The sequence below is a fragment of the Zeus faber genome (genome assembly GCF_960531495.2).
Source record: "Zeus faber genome assembly, chromosome: 11".
In the NCBI taxonomy this organism is placed as follows: Eukaryota; Metazoa; Chordata; class Actinopteri; order Zeiformes; family Zeidae; genus Zeus; species Zeus faber.
Window position 1 is genome coordinate 7,902,347 of NC_137205.1, and position 18,125 is coordinate 7,920,471.

Here is an 18,125-nt window from a genome sequence, read left to right on the forward strand (position 1 = left end):
TGCAGCATTACAGTCCCCCCAACTGAGTGGTAAGACTGTGGTTTTAGTCCAATTTATTAAATAGTCTGAGATAGCTGAGAATTTAGATATAAGATTGAACACCTCCGGTAGGGAGGTACAACAAGATATTGTCTGCATACAAACTGATTTTGTGAACAGAGTTTCCTGTTTGTATGCCTACAATATTATTGTTTTGATGGATAGCCGCTGCGAGGGGTTCAATTAACTGCCTTAGCTGTTTCTCAAAGTAAGGATGGTGATATTTTTGGGGAGTCATTCAGTTCAATGAAGGAAGTCCATTCTCTTGAAAATAAATTGTTAAATTATTTATCTGTCAAAAGTTAGGTGTTAAACCGCCACCTGCCAGGAGAGTCCCAGTTTGTTTCATTTATCAGGTTGAAACAAATTGGCCCGTGATCGTAAATTACAATAGGGTGGATTTCTGGATTTGTGATTTTGGACAGTGCGGAGTTACTTGTCAAGAAAAGGTAGATTCTAGAGAAACTTTGGTGGGGTGGTGAATAATATATGTATTCTCTGGAATGTGGGTTATTTGATCGCCAACAATCCCCAAGAGCAAGATCACTCATGTATTGTTTCATAGTGTCCGACAAAAGCCAGGATTTGGGAATATTTCTGGTTTGAGAACGGTCTAAATTTGGATCCAGTACTGTGTTGAAGTCTCCTCCCAATATGATAATTGATTCCGAGAATTCTAAGGGTTTTGAAAATATATTGTGAAAGATATTTGGGTCATCCTGAGTGGATGACACCTCTTTTTTTTGAGTTGTATGATGGGGAAAACATCTGATTAACCCATTTCACTTTGAGTTTTAAGTGCTCAGATGCAGTGAGGTGGGTTTCTTGCAGTAGACAGAAGCTGGGGTTCATCTTGGTGAAGTGAGTTAGGATTTTGCTACATTTAGCAGGTGAGCCCAAGCCTCTGACATTGAAGCTAGTTAGGGGGTGATGGCACAGTGCATCCAAGGCAATAGCTATACTACCGTTCCCATGCTTTCCCGCAGATAAGTCTGGGATTAACTCCTTGACATCGCATTTCACTGCCATAGAATTGTAGGAAATTTGTAGGGATACAGAACTAGACAAACAAACGACAAGTAGACAAAGATAAACAGAGAACATTGCCGGATTAGACATACATAAAGTGAAAGACATTATAGAGTGAGAGTGATAGAAGAAGTAAGGAGAGAGGGATTAGGGAGGTAAGATGATGAGAGAAGTACAGAGGGGGTATTAGGAAGGTGAGATGAGGAGAGTGAGCAATATTTTAAATGCTGACATAGATAGCTGACAAGCCTATTCCTATATCTTGCAGTATATAATAACCAGAATAACAAGAAATACATACATTATTACAGAATAACCAGGGTGTGGTGAAGGAGTTCGGTATAACAGACCATCTATATATAATTTATCAACGACCATCGATACGCGTTTACCCTTCTGCCGGTTCTCCTTCAGGACAGGATACAGCACTTTCCGTTGGTCGTTGACCTCTCGGGGGAATTGATCGTTCATGCCCAGCGCTGTTCCTTTCAGATCCCGTCCTTTGCTTTTAACTAGCTCCTTGTGCTTGAAGTGGTCAAACTTAGCAATGATGGAGAGGGGATGGTTCCCCACGCGGTGTCAGTCGATGAACTCGGTGAAAGGTGATCTGCTTCACGGTGTCCGTAGGGAGTTTCAGGGCGGTGTGGAGAAAGTCTTTCACCATATTTTCTGGGGACCCGGTTTTGTTCTCTGGGATCTCAGAAAATATGAGGTTGCCCTGCATACTTCTGGATTGAATATCCAGGATAGTGTTACGACCGGAGCTAGGAGGGACCCAAACTCACTATTCAGAGAGATGGGAGGCAGACAAAGGATGTTTATTAGACCACACGGTGGAGATGGCCAGAGGGACCCGGTCAGGTAGGGATGGAAGAGGGCAGGGAGGGATGATGACGACCGGGAAGGAGGGGTCCAGGATTCGGGTGGGGGGAGATGGGGAACCAGGCTGGATGGAGAGGGATGGACTGACTTGGTAGACGAGCGGAGACAAGCAGGTTAGGGGAAGACGAAACAAGGAGACATAAACTAGGAACTTGGAACAAGCGCTAAGACTAGGAACTAGGAGCTAGGAGCTAGGAGCTAGGAACTAGGAACTAGGAACTAGGAACTGGCTAGTAGCAGTACAACTCGGGTAAGCTAGTTGACGGTCTGGCAATCAGTGTCTGCGGAGCTGGAGAATAAATACTGTGTGGGTAATGAAGGTTATTGATCCCAGGTGTGTGAAATTGGCCTAAGGGAGGAGCCGCGGATGGGTCAAGAGCGGCCTCTAGTGGTGCTGGGAGGCCGTGGGCCTAACAGAACCCCCCCTCCTCTACAGACACCAATTGGCAGACATCTGGAACTGGAAGGGCAAGTGCGGTTGAAATCCCGGATGATGGAGGCATCCAGGATCTGTTTCCGGGGGACCCAGGAGCATTCCTCCGGACCGTACCCCTCCCAGTCCACGAGGTACTGAAGGCCCCTCTCCCGGCGCCGCACTGTGTAGGCCGGGTGATTGTCAATGGTGCGAGGGGTTGGTGGGGCCTTGGTAGGAAGGGAGAGGGGACTGGAGACCACTGGCTTAAGCAGGGACACATGAAAGGTTGAGTGGACATGGAGGGAGGGAGGGGGGCGGAGACGTACAGCACAGGGGTTGATGATGGATACAATGGGGAAGGGACCAACATAACGGGGAGTGAGTTTTCGGGAGTCCACCTTGAGGGGCAAGTCCTTGGTTGAGAGCCATACCTTCTGTCCGGGGACATACGTAGGTGTGGGTGCAGGGTGCCAGATCGCCTGCCGCTGGGACCTGGTGGATGCCTGGAGTAGGGCAGAGTGGGCCCTCTTCCACGTCCTCCGGCAGCGATGGATGTGGGCCTGGACGGAGGTTACAGCAATCTTAGCCTCCTGGGCAGGAAACAGCGGGGATTGGTGGCCCAGATAGCAGTGAAAGGGCAACAGGCTGGAGGAGGCGTTGACAAGGGTGTTGTGGGATTATTCGGCCCACGGCAGCTGGTCGCTCCAGGAGGAGGGGTTGGTAGTAGTAAGGCAGCAGTGCATGGCCTCCACCTCCTGGTTTGCCTGTTCCATCTGGCTGTTGGTCTTGGGGTGGAAACCGGAGGAAAGACTGACCTGTGCCCCCAGGGCGACCAGAAGGCACGCCAGAACTGGGAGGTGAATTGGGGACCTCTGTCTGACACCACATCTGCCGCGATGCCATGGCAGTGGAACACCTCGGCCACAAGCAGGCCTGCCCTTGCCGATGGTAGTTTGGGCAGACTGAGGATGTGAGCCGCCTTAGAAAAGCGATCCACCACCGTGAGGATGGTAGTGTTGCCTTGGGATGGTGGGACCATGACACAGAGAGAGACAGGAGGCCGACGAAGGATGTTTATTAGACCACATGGTGGAGATGGCCGGAGGGACCCGGTCAGGTAGGGATATAGCCGGGCAGGGAGGGATGATGATGACTGGGAAGGAGGGGTCCAGGATCCAGGCGGAGAGACGGGGAACTGGGCTGGATGGAGAGGGATGTACCGACTTGGTCAACTAGAGGAGACGAGCAGGTTAGGGGAAGACAAAACAAGGAGACACAAACCAGGAATTTGGAACAAGCGCTAGGACCAGGAACTAGAGCTAGGTCGTTCCTAGCTCTAGGAGCTTAGAGCTAGGAACTGGCCAGTAGCATTACAACTTGGGTAAGCAAGTTGACGGTCTGGCAATGAGTGACTGGGGAGCTGGAGAATAGATACTGTGTGGGTGATGAATGTAATAAATCCCAGGTGTGTGACATTGGCCGAAGGGAGAAGCCGCAGATGGGTCAAGAGTGGCCTCTAGTGGTGATGGGAGGCCGTGGGCCTCACAGATAATCTCTTTCATTATTTTATTTTATTTTTTTACAACTTCCATCTCCGCTGTGAGACACTTCGCAGATCGGCGTTGTCTTTTTGCACCTCGCCGACCGTGCGGTGCAGGAAATCAAGACTGGCTTTGATCTAATGTCTCGGAGAAGCGGACCGAGCATGTCTAGCTTATTGTTAATCTCATCCAAGACACTAACCTCTACAGCACCCAGTATGAGATCGTCTGTGTTCATTGCTGAGTCGGTCTTTTTCCTTTTTGCGGGATTATTGCATCCTGGTCGTCTTCCATCACGTATGCATTCTAAAAAAAAAAAGAATCCTCGAGGTCCTCCACTTTGGTTTCGCGCAGTGTTCCTTTTTTTATATACACTACTTACAAAAAGTGAGGGATATTTGGCTTTTGGGTGAAATTTATGGAAAATGCAAAAAGTTCACGCTACAATTATATTATATCATGAAAGTAGGGCATTTAAGTAGAAGCATGCAATGGTGATTTCCTCATCTCAAACAATTTATTGAAACAAAAGCCAACAACAGCGGTGGGTAAACCACAACAAAAAATGTCAATGTCTCAATAACTTGTCATGTGCCCTTGAGCATCAATTACAGCTTGACAATGACGTCTCATGCTGTTCACAATTCGACTTATTGTCTGCTGAGGCATGGCACCCCACTCTTCTTGAAGGGTGGCCCTTAGGTCAGTGAGGTTCTGGGGTACAGAGTGACGAGCCTCTACATGGCAACTCAGCTGATCCCATAGGTTTTCTATGGGATTCGGGTCTGGAGAAAGTGCGGGCCACTCCATTTGAGGTACCCCAGTCTCCAGCAGCCATTCCCTAATGATGCGACCTTGATGAGCTGGAGCATTGTCATCCATGAAGTTGAAATTAGGCCTGTGTTGTTCGTGCAGGGGCACAATGATTGGATTAATGATGTTATTCAGGTAGTATGGGCTTGTCACTGTACCATTCACAAAGTGTCGGGCAGTTCTGTATTGACTAGACACACCTGCCCACACTGTAACACCACAACCACCAAAGGCTCGTCTGGTGACAACAGTGGCTGATGCATAGCGCTCTCCTTGACGTCTCCAACATCATTGGCAGCCATCATTTCTGCTCAACGTGAATCAACTTTCATCAGAGAACAGCAGTGAGGCCCACTGGTGCCTTGTCCAGCGTAAATGCTCCCTGGCCCATGCAAGACGATGATGCCTGTGCCTGGAGGTGTGGTCAGGTACCCTTGCAGGTCGTCTAGCACGTAGACCACGCTGATGTAAACAGTTTCGAATGGCCTGACGTGAGACTTGAGTGCCTCTCACCTCCCTTAAATGTGCCTGGCGTTGAGTGGCATTCATCATCTGGTTCCGCAGGGCACTGTTCACAATGAAGCGCTCATCAGTGTGTGATGTGGCCAAAGGACGTCCACTTCTATGTCTTTCTGTGACTCTTCCAATCTCTCTGTCTCTGTTGCAAGCAGCTGATGACACTCTGTGACACTTTAAGCTCAGTGTCCACTTCCCTCTGAGAACATCCTGTTTGAAGCCTCACAATGGCGAGGTACTGTTGATCAATTGTTAGGTGTCATCTTAGTCTAATGATGTCAACATGTGAACAGCATGATGAAGAGGACTGTTTAAATACCAATTCCAATTGAACCAGGAAATGTTTTTTTCGATTCATGGATCAAACACCTACTGAAACGTTGAACAGTTGGACATGTGCATTCAAAAGTTTAGAGAAGGTCAAATTAAGTTCACCTGTAAAGGTTATAGTGCATTTTAGGTTCATTCTGAAATTTCACCCAAAAGCCGAATATCCCTAATTTTTTGTGAGTAGTATATATATATATAAATATTATTTGCAATTCGCTTTGTTATTTTGTCTGAGGTGGAGCTACCGGTGCGTTAGTTAGTGTAGCAGGGCGCCGGCATGTTGGGTCTCCACTCACTACTCAATGCCTCTGTCTTCTCGCGAGATCACAGCATGATCTGCGAGATCTCACCTGCTTCCCCGCGAGATCTAACCTGCTCCTCCACGAGATCTGACCTGCTCCTCTCCGCGAGATCTCACCTGCTCCCTCCCCGAGATCTCACCTGCTCCTAGCAGGTCATTGTCCTGAGAATTCACAGCGAGCGAGTGGGTATGTAGCATTTTTATGACGTCTCTTTCATGCGACTGGCATGATATATGATATAACATGTGACATATTACATGATAGTGACATCATCAACACGCACACTCATCGAGGGTGAAGAAGGGCCATTTACCACTATTTGTATTTCTTTATTTATATTCCTTTCACCTCTTTTGTTTTTATTGCAGAAACGTCCAAATACAAAAGTCACAATTAAAACAGTAGCCTCGTCCTCCTTCTTGGGTGTGCTGTAAAACCCGCAGCGCCATGCGTCTTTGCGTCACGTCCTGCCTCCTCTGCATTCTATACCCAGGCCACGCCCCTTGCCTAAACAAACAGATTATTTCCAAAAGGTGTGAACCCGACTGAACCGTTGTGTTCTACATGTGTGAAAGGGTGACAATGTCCAGACCTGATTATCTAGACATTGCCATGCACAGACTGGGAAAGGGACCCTGCAGAAACATTGTGCAGGTAAAACCAGATAAATTGAGACAGAGATGCTAAGACTCTGCCGTACAAATATCCTGAACCCTGACACCCCTAAAAAGAACAGTCGAGGCCGCCACACTTCGAGTAGTGCATGGGGATCTGCTATGGCCCTGTCATGATCAGTGGCTGGAGCTCTGTGAATCAAAGTGACCCGGGTCAATCGGGGGTTACCAGTATCCTTGACAGCCCCTTCCTCACCTGTTCCACCAGTCTAGCTAACAGACCTGATGGGGGTAACGCATAAAGAAGACCCTTTGTCCACGGGTGGTATCCGAAACTGTCCATCCCGAGGGGGGGTTATCCGTCGCGCGGAGGGAGAACCACAGAGGAAACTGAGCCATCTCCCTCGACGCAATGAGGTCCACCTGTACTGTCCCTAATGATCTCCACATCTGGAGCACTATATCCTGATGAAGACGGCAGTCTGCTTTGCCCCCACATTCAGATGGCCTGGGATGTGGCTCACAGACAGGGTTCGAAGACGCAGCTGCGCCCATTCCCACCGTGCCTCGGCCGCGTAATGGAGTGCTGGTGACCTCATACCACCTTGGCTGTTGATGTAGGCCACAATAGCCTGGTTGTCAGACCTGATCTGCACATCCTGGCCCTGTACCAGTGGTTCGAATTGCTTCAGGACCAGTAACACAGCTTCCAGCTCCAGGAGGTTGATATGACATGTCCACCATATCCCATCAGGGAGGCGTCCGTGTGAACCTGTGTGTAAATGTAGACTAGGCCCAGATGCCCACTCTGTGTGAGGGTCCAGGGATCTCTCCAATAGGCTAGATCGTTGCACAACCAACACCCGGGTCCAACCGGAGCCCCCCCATCCATCGCTGGATACTCGCATGTGTAAGATGTCCAACGGCACTACAGTATAGGCTGCTGCAAGTAGCCTGAGCAGCTTCATGAATGTCAGTGCCGTTACTGAGTGGCCCACCCGGACATGTCCGAGAATGGAAATAATGTCCACTCTCTGTGGTTCAGACAACTGTGCCCGCATCTGCATGGTGTCTAACTGTAGACCCAGATAGACCGCCTTTTGACTGGGTATGGGAGTGCTCTTCTCCGGTCTATCAAAGCACCTCCTGATGCACTCACTTGGACATATCATCAGTGTTGTTTCTTGGAGTCATTGGGTGTTTCGGGTCTCACCACAGACACCCTCGTCCAGGTGACCCGACTGAGGCTGATCAGACATCTGCCTGTGCCCAAATGGCGACTACTAACCCCACTGCACCCCCCTTTTCAGCCAGAGCCATCTGGAAGCTTTCTCTGCTGCCTCCATGTTGTTGCTGATGGCTCTTTTCCTGCTGAAGCCAGTTATGCCTAGGGTTTCTTCGGCCTTGTTCAGGGGATGGCCAGCAAATCCCTGACTGCCCACCTCCACTGGCATACACCTAGTCTTCCATCCATTCCTCTGACAACCCTGTTGGAATTTCTCCCTCTTCCTTTCGTGAGCCTCCTCTATTCTCTCCTCCCAGGGCAACGTTAGCTCCAGCAGGATCAACTGCCTCGTAGCCTCTGAGACTAGGATGATGTCAGGTCTGGATGATGTGTTGTGATATCTTTAACTGTTTCTCCAAGTCAACAGTCATCACCCAGTCTTGGGCCGTGGAGAACAAACCTGCAGTGCAGTCCTTTGATGTTTTAGTTGGCTTCTGCCACTGTTTGATAATGCAGATGGTCTTGGTTGTAGCACGGAGATGCCCTCAGCTGTCCTTAATCCACTTACTGATTGCCTCAGCAATGGATTTAAGGACCTGGTCTTGACTCCAGCGATAACGGCGGTCAACCAGTGCCTGAGAGCAGCTGCTTAGGATGTGTTCCAGTGTCCCTGCCTTGGAACACAGGGGGCATGCTGGTGTTTCAACTTTTCCCCATGTGAACAGGTTAGATGGGCTAGGAAGAACATCGTAGAAGCCCCGTATCAAAAATTTGATCCTCTGAGGGTCCCATTTCTAGATGTCCTTCAAGGTGACGCTCCGCTCCGTTGCCTGTTCCCATTTCGTCTTGGGACCCTGCTGCTTCATGGCCACTGCCCTGCTGGTTCGCTCCTCCTCCACTGAAGCTCGCACCTCATCCTGCACCATCTCCCGCGTGTCCTTCCCCTGGGCAGAGTGATATTGGGTTTTTCTCATGGTCCCGAGGCCGGCTCTGTGTTGTGCCACGCTCCCAAGGATGGGCTTGTGCTTCAGGCGGGTCTCTGCCTGCTGGCCTCTATCGGCTGCCCTGCACTTCCTTCCCATCCTCACAGCGATCCTTGCCCCAGACACTTGAGCATCTCTGGACTGTGAGTACTGCAGGTGTTCCCATGCCCGTTCAACAATGAATTTCTCCCTGACCAAGCTGAAAGGCAGCTTAAGCTTGTGGGGATCTGGTCTACTCCCACGCTGAAGCAGAACTTGTCTGTGATCTTCACTTTCATTGGAACCAAGGACCTGGACTTTGAGGGTTTTAAATTCATGCATGCCCATGACATGATGTTGTCAAACCCTTAAGAATCCACCTGACTCCTGCGACAGTTGTAGTTGTCACTGTGAGGTAGTCCATGAAGGCTCTTATGCGAGGTTGCCTTACTCCAGACTTGCTGAGGGGGCCACAGCATTCTGGTTCAGCTGCCTTAACCAGCATGTGTGGTATTGAACCGTAGGCGTTGGTTAGGCCCATCCACAGCACAGCCAGGCCGCCTCTGCCCTCTCTTGCCTCCCTGATGAGCTGGGTCACTATACCTGTGCAACCAAAAATTGTTTGATGTTCTGGGAGTCCTCCTCTTTCGAGATATACACCACCTCCACATATCTCAATTGATGGGCCCTCCAAAGCCGATGGAGTAGCTATTGGCAGTTCTTATACACCCTGTAGGGCACTCTGCTGGGCCTTGGCGCAGAGCTGGCTCTTGCCCTCTTCACAACTTCCTCCACTTCCTTCAGGCTAGGCACCTTCGGGTTGAAATCCGCTGTTGGCTCCAGAGGTGGTGTTCCCAGTGCTTCACAGGGACCCAGTAGTTGTTCTCTGTTGGGGTCACTGTAGGTGCCTTTGAGATGGTCGTCGATGGCGTCTTTGGGACATGTAAGGCGACCAGCTTTCTTTTGACCAAGGAGTTGCTTTGTCAGCTTGAAGGAATTGGCCAGGAATGCGGCCCTCTTCCTTGCCCTCTCCCTTCGCCTCCTACTATGGCCTTCTGCTCTCCTCAAGCTGAGTGTTGCTCGTAGATCTGCCAGGCCAGCTCTCTCGACCTCTCCTACTGCCTTATATTGCCTTTTCAGCAATTGAAGCTATTCCCTAAGGCGCTGGATTTTCCTTGCTCGGTGGTTTGGAGTGAGGGTCGATGCAATCGGCCCAGGGGCCCCTGTTCCAAACCGCTCGGCTGCAATGTTGATTTTGAGGGTGGTCATAGTTCTTAGCCGATGGTTGACGTCACCCTTGGCTGTCCCTTCTAGGATCAGGTCAACATTCTCGTCAAACTGCTACCACTCTGCTCTCTTTGAGGACTTTGGTCACTGGATCCTTGGTCTGGCCAAGGGAGCCCAGCCTGGTGTTCTGGCTTCAGCTTGCTGCTGTTGGAGGTTCTGTGCATTGCTGAACGTTGGAGTGGCAGGTGCGCTGCTGGCAGAAGGTGTTTACCTGCAGGTGACACTTGGAGGCTCTGGGCACTGTGGGTTGCCTCCTGGCCTTATTCCTCCTGCGTCTCACTAGAAGTGACTTCTGTGCGCTGTGTCGTCGGTTCCACTGTCAAGCATCTCATCCTGCTCTTATGGATCTTAAGGCCCCTCTCGTTCTTGCAGGTCCTGCCGCATTATGCACATTCTCAATGTTGTTATCCATTGTCCTAAGTCTTTATTCTGAGATCGGTCTAAGAAAATTATTATCACAAACCGCTAGTCTGTGTGGTATGCGATCACAAGCTTGGTGTGAGCAACCGTTCGCTCCATGCAGGGAGCAAGGAGGGATGAGGAGGTTTTCATGATACGTCAGAATTATGACCTCTTGACAATGCAGCGGAAAAAGTGCCACCCCAGCCCAGTGAAAAATTACGCATGGAGCAAGTTTGTAGCCAAACAGTACCCTGGTGTTCTCGTAGGCTATTTATATTAGGCTATTAGTAGGCTATTCCCACGCGATCGAGACATGGAAGTAGGCGTCCTTCAGGGCGATGCTGGTGCAGAAATCGCCCCGGTGGATTGCCCTTAGCAGCACATTCACAGTGAGCATCGGAAATGGACGAGTCCCTATGTGATAATTCAGTGTGCGTGGATCCGGGATAGGCCACACATCGCCAGTATGGTTCGGAACCAGGAAGTACAGGAACTCCTCACTTGACGACTGATTTCCATTCCTAAGACCAGGTCATTAAGCAAATCGGTCAATAAGCGAGGACCTGTGTTATTTCACGGGAAGGGGGCATGGCAATTGAGAACACTAGTGTAGTGAATACTGACAGACTGCGGGAATGAGACTGAGAACGGTGATGCGCTATAAGATGCTTGACACTGAGACGCCGTGCAGGCCCTGGTATTGTACAATACAGACTGGTCAGAGAGCTGGACCTAAGTCAGAACAGTCATTTTAAACAGGTAGAAAGAAGAAAGAAGAAGAAACAGTCTTTATTTGTCACACAACCCACCACACTACAACACATGCTTGCACACACACACACATGCACATGCTTTGGATGGTGGCCGGTGAAATGGTTCCTCTGCATTTAACCCATCCTGGCTTGTCCTTCCCCCGGGGCCACAGCCAGGAGCAGTGGGCAGCATACGTGGACGCGCCCGGGGACCAGGTGATAAGTGTCCATCACTGGTCAGACGATGATGTGTGCATGTTTTTGAGGGGGGTCCTTACTGACGTGAGGTGGAGGAAACCCCATGTGAGCACGGGGAGAACATGCAAACTCCACACAGAAAGGCTCCTATTTGGGAGATAAGGAGCCTTTCTGTGTGGAGTTTGCATGTTCTCCGGGCCGTCCACGTATGCTGCCCACTGCTCCTGGCTGTGGCCCCGGAGGAAGGACAAGCCAGGATGGGTTAAATGCAGAGGAACCATTTCACCGGCCACCATCCAAAGCATGTGCATGTGTGTGTGTAGGTAGGTTGTTAAGTGAGGAGTACCTGTATTAATAAAACCCCTGCCACGTCGCAGTTCAACTGCCAGAAAGACTTAGGTCTCCCTCCCTAATCACGATTATGAGGGGAGACTCCCACTTTCTTATTTAAGGAAATAGCCTTATTTGTAACTTGCGCAGCTTTATAAACACATTGCCTTGTTTTTGAATGACTCACACACGGCTCACATAAAGGCTCCGTTCTTTGAGGTAATGTGTTAAAGCTAAAAGGCTATAAAATTTGTTGTGGACGGACTTAATCGTTGCAGAAGAAATCGAGACCAATACTTTAGGTTAATAAAGTATTTAATCTTGCGCAAGAGGAGCGTTAACAAAGCAACAGCACAATATGATACCACGGAGAGCTGAGACTTTTTATAGGCTGGAGACTCTTGTTGCATCATCTTGTTGCAACCAGCGCCTCTGGTTGGAAACAGTTATTTGTGGTCCATATGTCCTTTTGTGACCAGTTGACAGGTAGCCACCTGCGTACATGTTGTTCCTATCAGGACACTATGTCACAATACTTTATAAGTTCAATTTAGGATACACAAAAATACAAAATTCCTATAACATAATGATTTCATTGTTTTCCATACTGTAAAGCCCGGATTACAATTCTTGTCTACTCAACCATGTGTAAAGATAAGAATAGTCCCAGGGGGGCTTAAAAGTGTGTTGTGGTCTGTTTTAGCACAATAAGACTGTAACTCTTAACAGACTTTGACTGCTAATTATTGTATGAGTGGCACACCAGTAGTCTTGGAATGACATCTAACCAATAGCACGCAACCTCTCATGGTATAAAGCCTCCTTCAGCAGAGGCACGGTTATGGTAGGCTCACACCACCGGGGCTGCAACATGAAGCCAAGCAGCTCTCCTCTTGTCGCCGTAAGGTCACACCACCAGCTTTATCGTTGTGGGCCTGTTGGCTCAAAATCGACTGACTGTTGTGGGTCCGCCAAACATTTCAAACCTCTATCAAGTTCCATATTTAGTTATATAAACATTATATAGATAGATAGTGTCGTGTCTACTTATTTTTTGTACTTTGTTTACTTGGCCGAATTGAAAAGATAACTTAAATAATCTTGCCATTTGTCCCTTAAAATAAAGATTTGTCCTGGTTGAAGAAACATAAAGTGACGTCTTCTATATTTTATCGATAGTTTGTGACTTTTTCATTTAAAAAAGATAGAATGTAATACAGTGGTCCGAGTGTCCATTTTCCAAGGACCAGCACCATTGAGAGTGTATCTTCCCTCCTTTTGGCTGTCGCTCTCAGCGCTGCTCATTTGCATAAAGTTGAAACCTGCTCAACTTTCTTTGTTGCTGTGAAGATGTCAGCTCGTTGCTGATTGTCAGTCCGCTCCCTGTAGTTCAATAAAGCTGCACCCCGCTGGAAATGCATTGCAGCATGTTGCTTTGCAGCGACCAGTTGCCAGCCATGTGACCGTACCATTAAAGTGTACAGCCATTCACTGCTTTTAAAGTGTATCTGTATCTCTCTTTATTCTGCAGAATAAATTCCATTAACAGGGTTACCTCATCGATCACACAGTGAGAATTCTCCAACACAACTAAATAAAACACATTCATAATTCATGTTCATTGTTTAGCAACATAATGCTGACATCATCAATCTAACCATGTCTTGAAACTATCATGGGGAACAACGTTCTCTTCATAGCTAGCTAAAGACTATTAACATGATTTGTTAAAAACAAGCAGGCAGGCACTCACCTACTACAGTTAGATTCAGGAGCTCAACTTCACTTTCCATCTCCTGTAGACTCATATTTCAATGTTTTGGTCTCCAGATTTATTCCAGTTAACGTTGGTCTATTTATCTGAAGTTTATCTCATTTGATTGATTTATGATCTTATTTGGGTGGCAGAGGACCTACCTTTTGGCAGACTGCAAGAAAAAAAATGCTAGAAAGGCTCGCCCCCCGGCTCTGTAATTGGAAAGTGATATTATATTCCTGATTGGATAGTCAATCTCAAGTGTTTGATGTGAAAAGTACTTGTACTTCATATTTTGATTTGTACTTGTAGATTTGATTCGTAACAGTAACCTTGGGATTCCCACATATAATTGAGTTCTGTGTGAACAGGTAGATGTGTTACTAAAAAACCTGATGTGTAACTGCAAAATGTTTTAGTACATCTATTTCCTCAGAATCTTTTTACACAAAATTTTGCATCTTTGAATGTATTCATACCTGAATATTTTCAAACACTCAGGTATGTGATACACAACTACAATACATTTGACATTTGATTTAATTTCATACAAAAGCAGATATTTATTTACCTTACTTGACTTTGCAAATACCAAATAGACGGATTAGAATTGAAAGAGTGAAATGTTGTACATTAGGCGTGACTGAGGACTCAAGCCTAGATGTGCATAATCTAATTATATAAGCGTAAAATTTTCCAATCAATATGTTTGACCCATTGACCGAGCAGTTTCTTTGTTTGTCTCATATCCCGCCTTTGACTTTTTTGCAGTTGCTTACATAAAGTCCTCACCTCAAAAGCACTTTGGCTACCTTCTATTAAAAGGCATTACAAAAAGTATAGCTAGCTATCTACTCGCTATCTGAAGAGCACATCTGAGTGTGCATGCATGCACGTTGGGTCAGTTGTTGGAACATGTATTGATTGATAGTTTGCAAAATTAAATTTTAGCTCCAAATGCAGGTCCAATTTTAAAGTACCTTGTGCCACATACCTGAACAGCAGGCGCATTGTGCTAATATTGTTTTGACCGTCGCATTAATGTCTTAGTCTTAAAGGGGCATTAGATCAGGAGGTATAGCAGGTCGTCTAATGATCGCAAGGTTTCCATTTTGTTCCCCTGCTCCTCCTGGAAGCGTACTGTGTGCTTAAGTGTCCTTAAGCAAGACACTTAACCCCATAACTGTTCTTGTTTTGCTGGTGTGCACCTTGCGCTGCAGACGCAATCCATGCATGAAGGTATGCAATGTAAAGCACTTTGAGGAATATGACAAGAGAAGCGCTATATAAAGGCACCCCATTTACCAAACAGAATGCGCAAACAGTCATATATCAACTCACCAATCAAATACATTTTATCTTGAAGACAGAGATTCAACACGTATGTTTTAATAACTTAACTTTTTATGCAGGGGATGTTGTGTCTATTGTATTACTGTGGTTCATTGTGTAACTTTTGAGAAATAAATCAACCTAAGTCATTACATTACATTACATTTAGTCATTTAGCAGACGCTTTTATCCAAAGCGACTTACAATTGTTCAAACACTGACGGACGCAGCCATCAGGAGCAATTAGGGGTTAAGTGTCTTGCTCAAGGACACTACAGCATGCTAGCAGGAGGAGCCTGGGATCGAACCAGCAATCTTTGGATCACTAGACCACCAGCTCTACCTCCTGAGCTACCATCCCCGTCCCCAAGTCATATGCCCCTGTGGTGGAATTTTACCGCTGCATGCTTGTAAATATATATTATGTTACCCAGGAGGGAGACAAATAATTAATGAATTTATTCCACAACAACTTCAGTCTTGGTCGAAGTATTTTTTAATGTGGTTTCAAACACAGGGAAAACAATGCTTCTCTCTGGAGTGGCAACTAAGCTCTGCAACGATAAGTAGGGGTCGGCAGTTTTAAAAGTTACATACACAGGTCATGACCGTGTTAAAACAATGCAAAACCTTGTTCTTGCAGTTAACTTGATCAAAGAATGTCTAGCTGATCTTGACAACAGAGATAAGGTGCAGTTTCCATAGGATTTGTCGCTTGAGCCAGTTCTGTGCCGCAGGTACACAGCATTTGGTTTCGACAATGTTCAGTTTGCGCTTAGCCATGCCAAAAGTTATACAAAGGTAAAAGATATTCCTTGTTATTTAATAGATAGCTTATTGATGATAGCAACATCGCTGACTATTCCAAGGTGATATCAAATAATTGCTATCACACTTCTATCTCGCATGCAGGTGTGTTCCTGGTGCCCTACTGTTTCTTTGCTGTGCTATGTGGCGCGCCCCTGTTCCTGCTGGAGACTGTGATGGGCCAGTACACCCAAGAGGGAACCATCACCTGCTGGAGGAAGCTATGCCCCCTTGCGCAGGGTACAGACATAATTAAAATTGTCAAAATATATAATAAGTCTCACTCGCCAGAATGCAGAACTTGAAAAGGACAAATTATGGACATATTGTGAAAAAGTAGAAACCTATTGGAACTTGACCTACATATAAAGCAAACAAAATGCCTCGATGAATCTAAAATATAACTAATTAAAAACGATTCATGAAGATCCTTGAAGTTTTGAAATTCAAAAGTACATCTGATGCTTCAGTAATAATGCATGTTATACCTTGAGTCTACTATTAGAGAATTTTGTTCTAGAGCAAGGTTGCATAGGATATCTTTTCAAGTTTATTCTGGCTGTTATGACTGACTCTTGTTCTAGGCATTGGCTACGCCATCATCGTGATCCAAGTCTTTTCCACCATTTATGAGATTGTCCTGGCATGGTCCCTCTTCTACCTCGTCAACTCGTTCCGGTCCAAGCTGCCCTGGTCCACATGCGGCAACTACTGGAATACAGGTCAGCCTTAAGATGAGACAGGGAAAGCCTTTGGAGTTGAAGCCTATTGGGGAGGCAAAGGAGGTAAGGCTGGAAGGTAGCAAAGCGTTGACCAGGTAGGCGATAAGGATTTAAGTGAGCAAAGTGTTAGGGAGGTAGAAGGTAGGGATGGAGGGGAGCAGAGCATTGGGGAGGTAGAAAGCAGGGATGGTAGGGAGCAAAGCGTTGAGGATGCAGGAAATAGGATGTACAGGGCAAAACATGGGGGAGCTAGGAGATAGGATGGATAGGTGTTGGGGATTCAACGATACATCGATTAAGGCAGAAGTGTATGACATAGTGAAATTATGCTCTGCAAAGAAAAATGGCAGCAAGAGAGTATGGAATACTTGCATTATGTGGAGTCCACGGTCACTTAAAAAAACAACTGTAAATTGGTGCCAATTGATTAATCCCCGGACTGCAATTTTGGGTTCTGAAGTGCAGTATCTATGCAGGTGGGCTAAACATGGTGAGCTAAAGGAAGCCTTTTTTTAACTTGAGTGAGGCACTCACCAGTTCTTGTTATTCTGGCTTCAGATGCATGTGTGGAGTTCACCTCTTCAAACATGACCACTGAAAATGTTCGTAACCTGCCAATCAACTGGACATCTGAAAGTGTGACCAGCTCTGCAGCTGCAGAATTCTGGGAGTAAGTAAATGCTGAAATGTTTCACTGCCTCAGAAACAAGAAGTGTAACAGAGTGCCCAAGTTGCAAAGTTTGTAAAGGGGACCTATCATGCAAAACTCATTTTTTCAGTGCCTGTGCACATACATGTGGGTCTCTGATGGGCCTACTAACACAGTTATTGTTCAAAAAAGGCAACCGAGTCAGTTTTTGTGAGCTATCTGTTTCAGAAAACATGTCCTGAGACGAGCGGTTCAGCTTTGAGTCTCAGTACTACGTAGGGTTGAGACTCGGTGGAATAAGAATCGCCCTCCATCTGAGAAACTCCACCCACTGCTGGAGCGCAACTGGACCCGCTAGCATCGAAGCTAAGAGCTAAGCATGGGAACTGCTCTGTTGTTGGCTTAGAGACCAGCACAGATGTTCTAAAAGAAAGAGGAATTAATACCAACTGTCAATGACAAAACTGCAGACAGTGGAAATGTAAGTATTTGCTGTGGGTTTTTTTCTGTGTGTGTGTGTGTGTGTGTGTGTGTGTGTCGTTTTGACTGTGTATTGCTGTGGCATGTGTTCCGCTCTGCGTTTCTTCAAACAACACCATCGATTAATTTATTTTCCAATGTTTCCGTAAACAAAAAGCCCCAAGCACACTGGTGCTCCAAGCTCTACGCTGCTCCTGGACACCGTGGTGAAACTCGGACCAAGCTTTTAAATTAGGCCTTGTAGATCTTGGATGAGTAAAGATTCAGCTACTGGATTGGTTATTTCTCACCTCAAATTTGTCCAGAAGCACATTTTGGTGGACTGATAAGGTGAAAACAGTGAATGTATATGTACTTCATACAACTGAACCTGGAGTAAAGCTCAAACTCCATTGGCTCACAGAATGCAGGGCCTCTGGAGGGTGGCTCCTCCCCCTTAAACAGAGTATCAGGAACACGATGGATTTAGAGACATGTTTAGAATGCATCATCAGAATGGTGTTTTCAGCAATAAAAATTCAAAAACATGTTTTGAGAATCTCGGAAACCTATTTTAACTTGTGTAAAAAGGAGCATAATACATTGCCAGCTCATTTAAAGAAGGCGGTCCTAACCGGAGGCCTGGCAGTCGCAGGCAACCAGTTCCCAGTCAGTTCCTAGGTGATTACCCTGCGGCTCCCAGTCCTCTTATGTGTCCTGAGAGGGCGTGTTTAATTTCAACTGCAAACACGCCCATACATTC

General features: G+C 46.9%; 1 protein-coding gene across 1 annotated transcript in view; it reads left to right on the forward strand.

The window, feature by feature from the left end:
* Positions 1-18,125, forward strand: part of LOC307236949 (sodium- and chloride-dependent GABA transporter 3-like) — a gene marked incomplete at both ends in the record, with an annotated part of 49,395 nt that overhangs the window by 16,635 nt on the left and 14,635 nt on the right. The window contains 3 exons of the mRNA XM_080009544.1: positions 15,638-15,772; positions 16,117-16,254; positions 16,813-16,924. Of these exons, the coding sequence (XP_079865670.1) occupies positions 15,638-15,772; positions 16,117-16,254; positions 16,813-16,924 (385 nt within the window). The remainder of the gene's footprint in view (positions 1-15,637; positions 15,773-16,116; positions 16,255-16,812; positions 16,925-18,125) is intronic.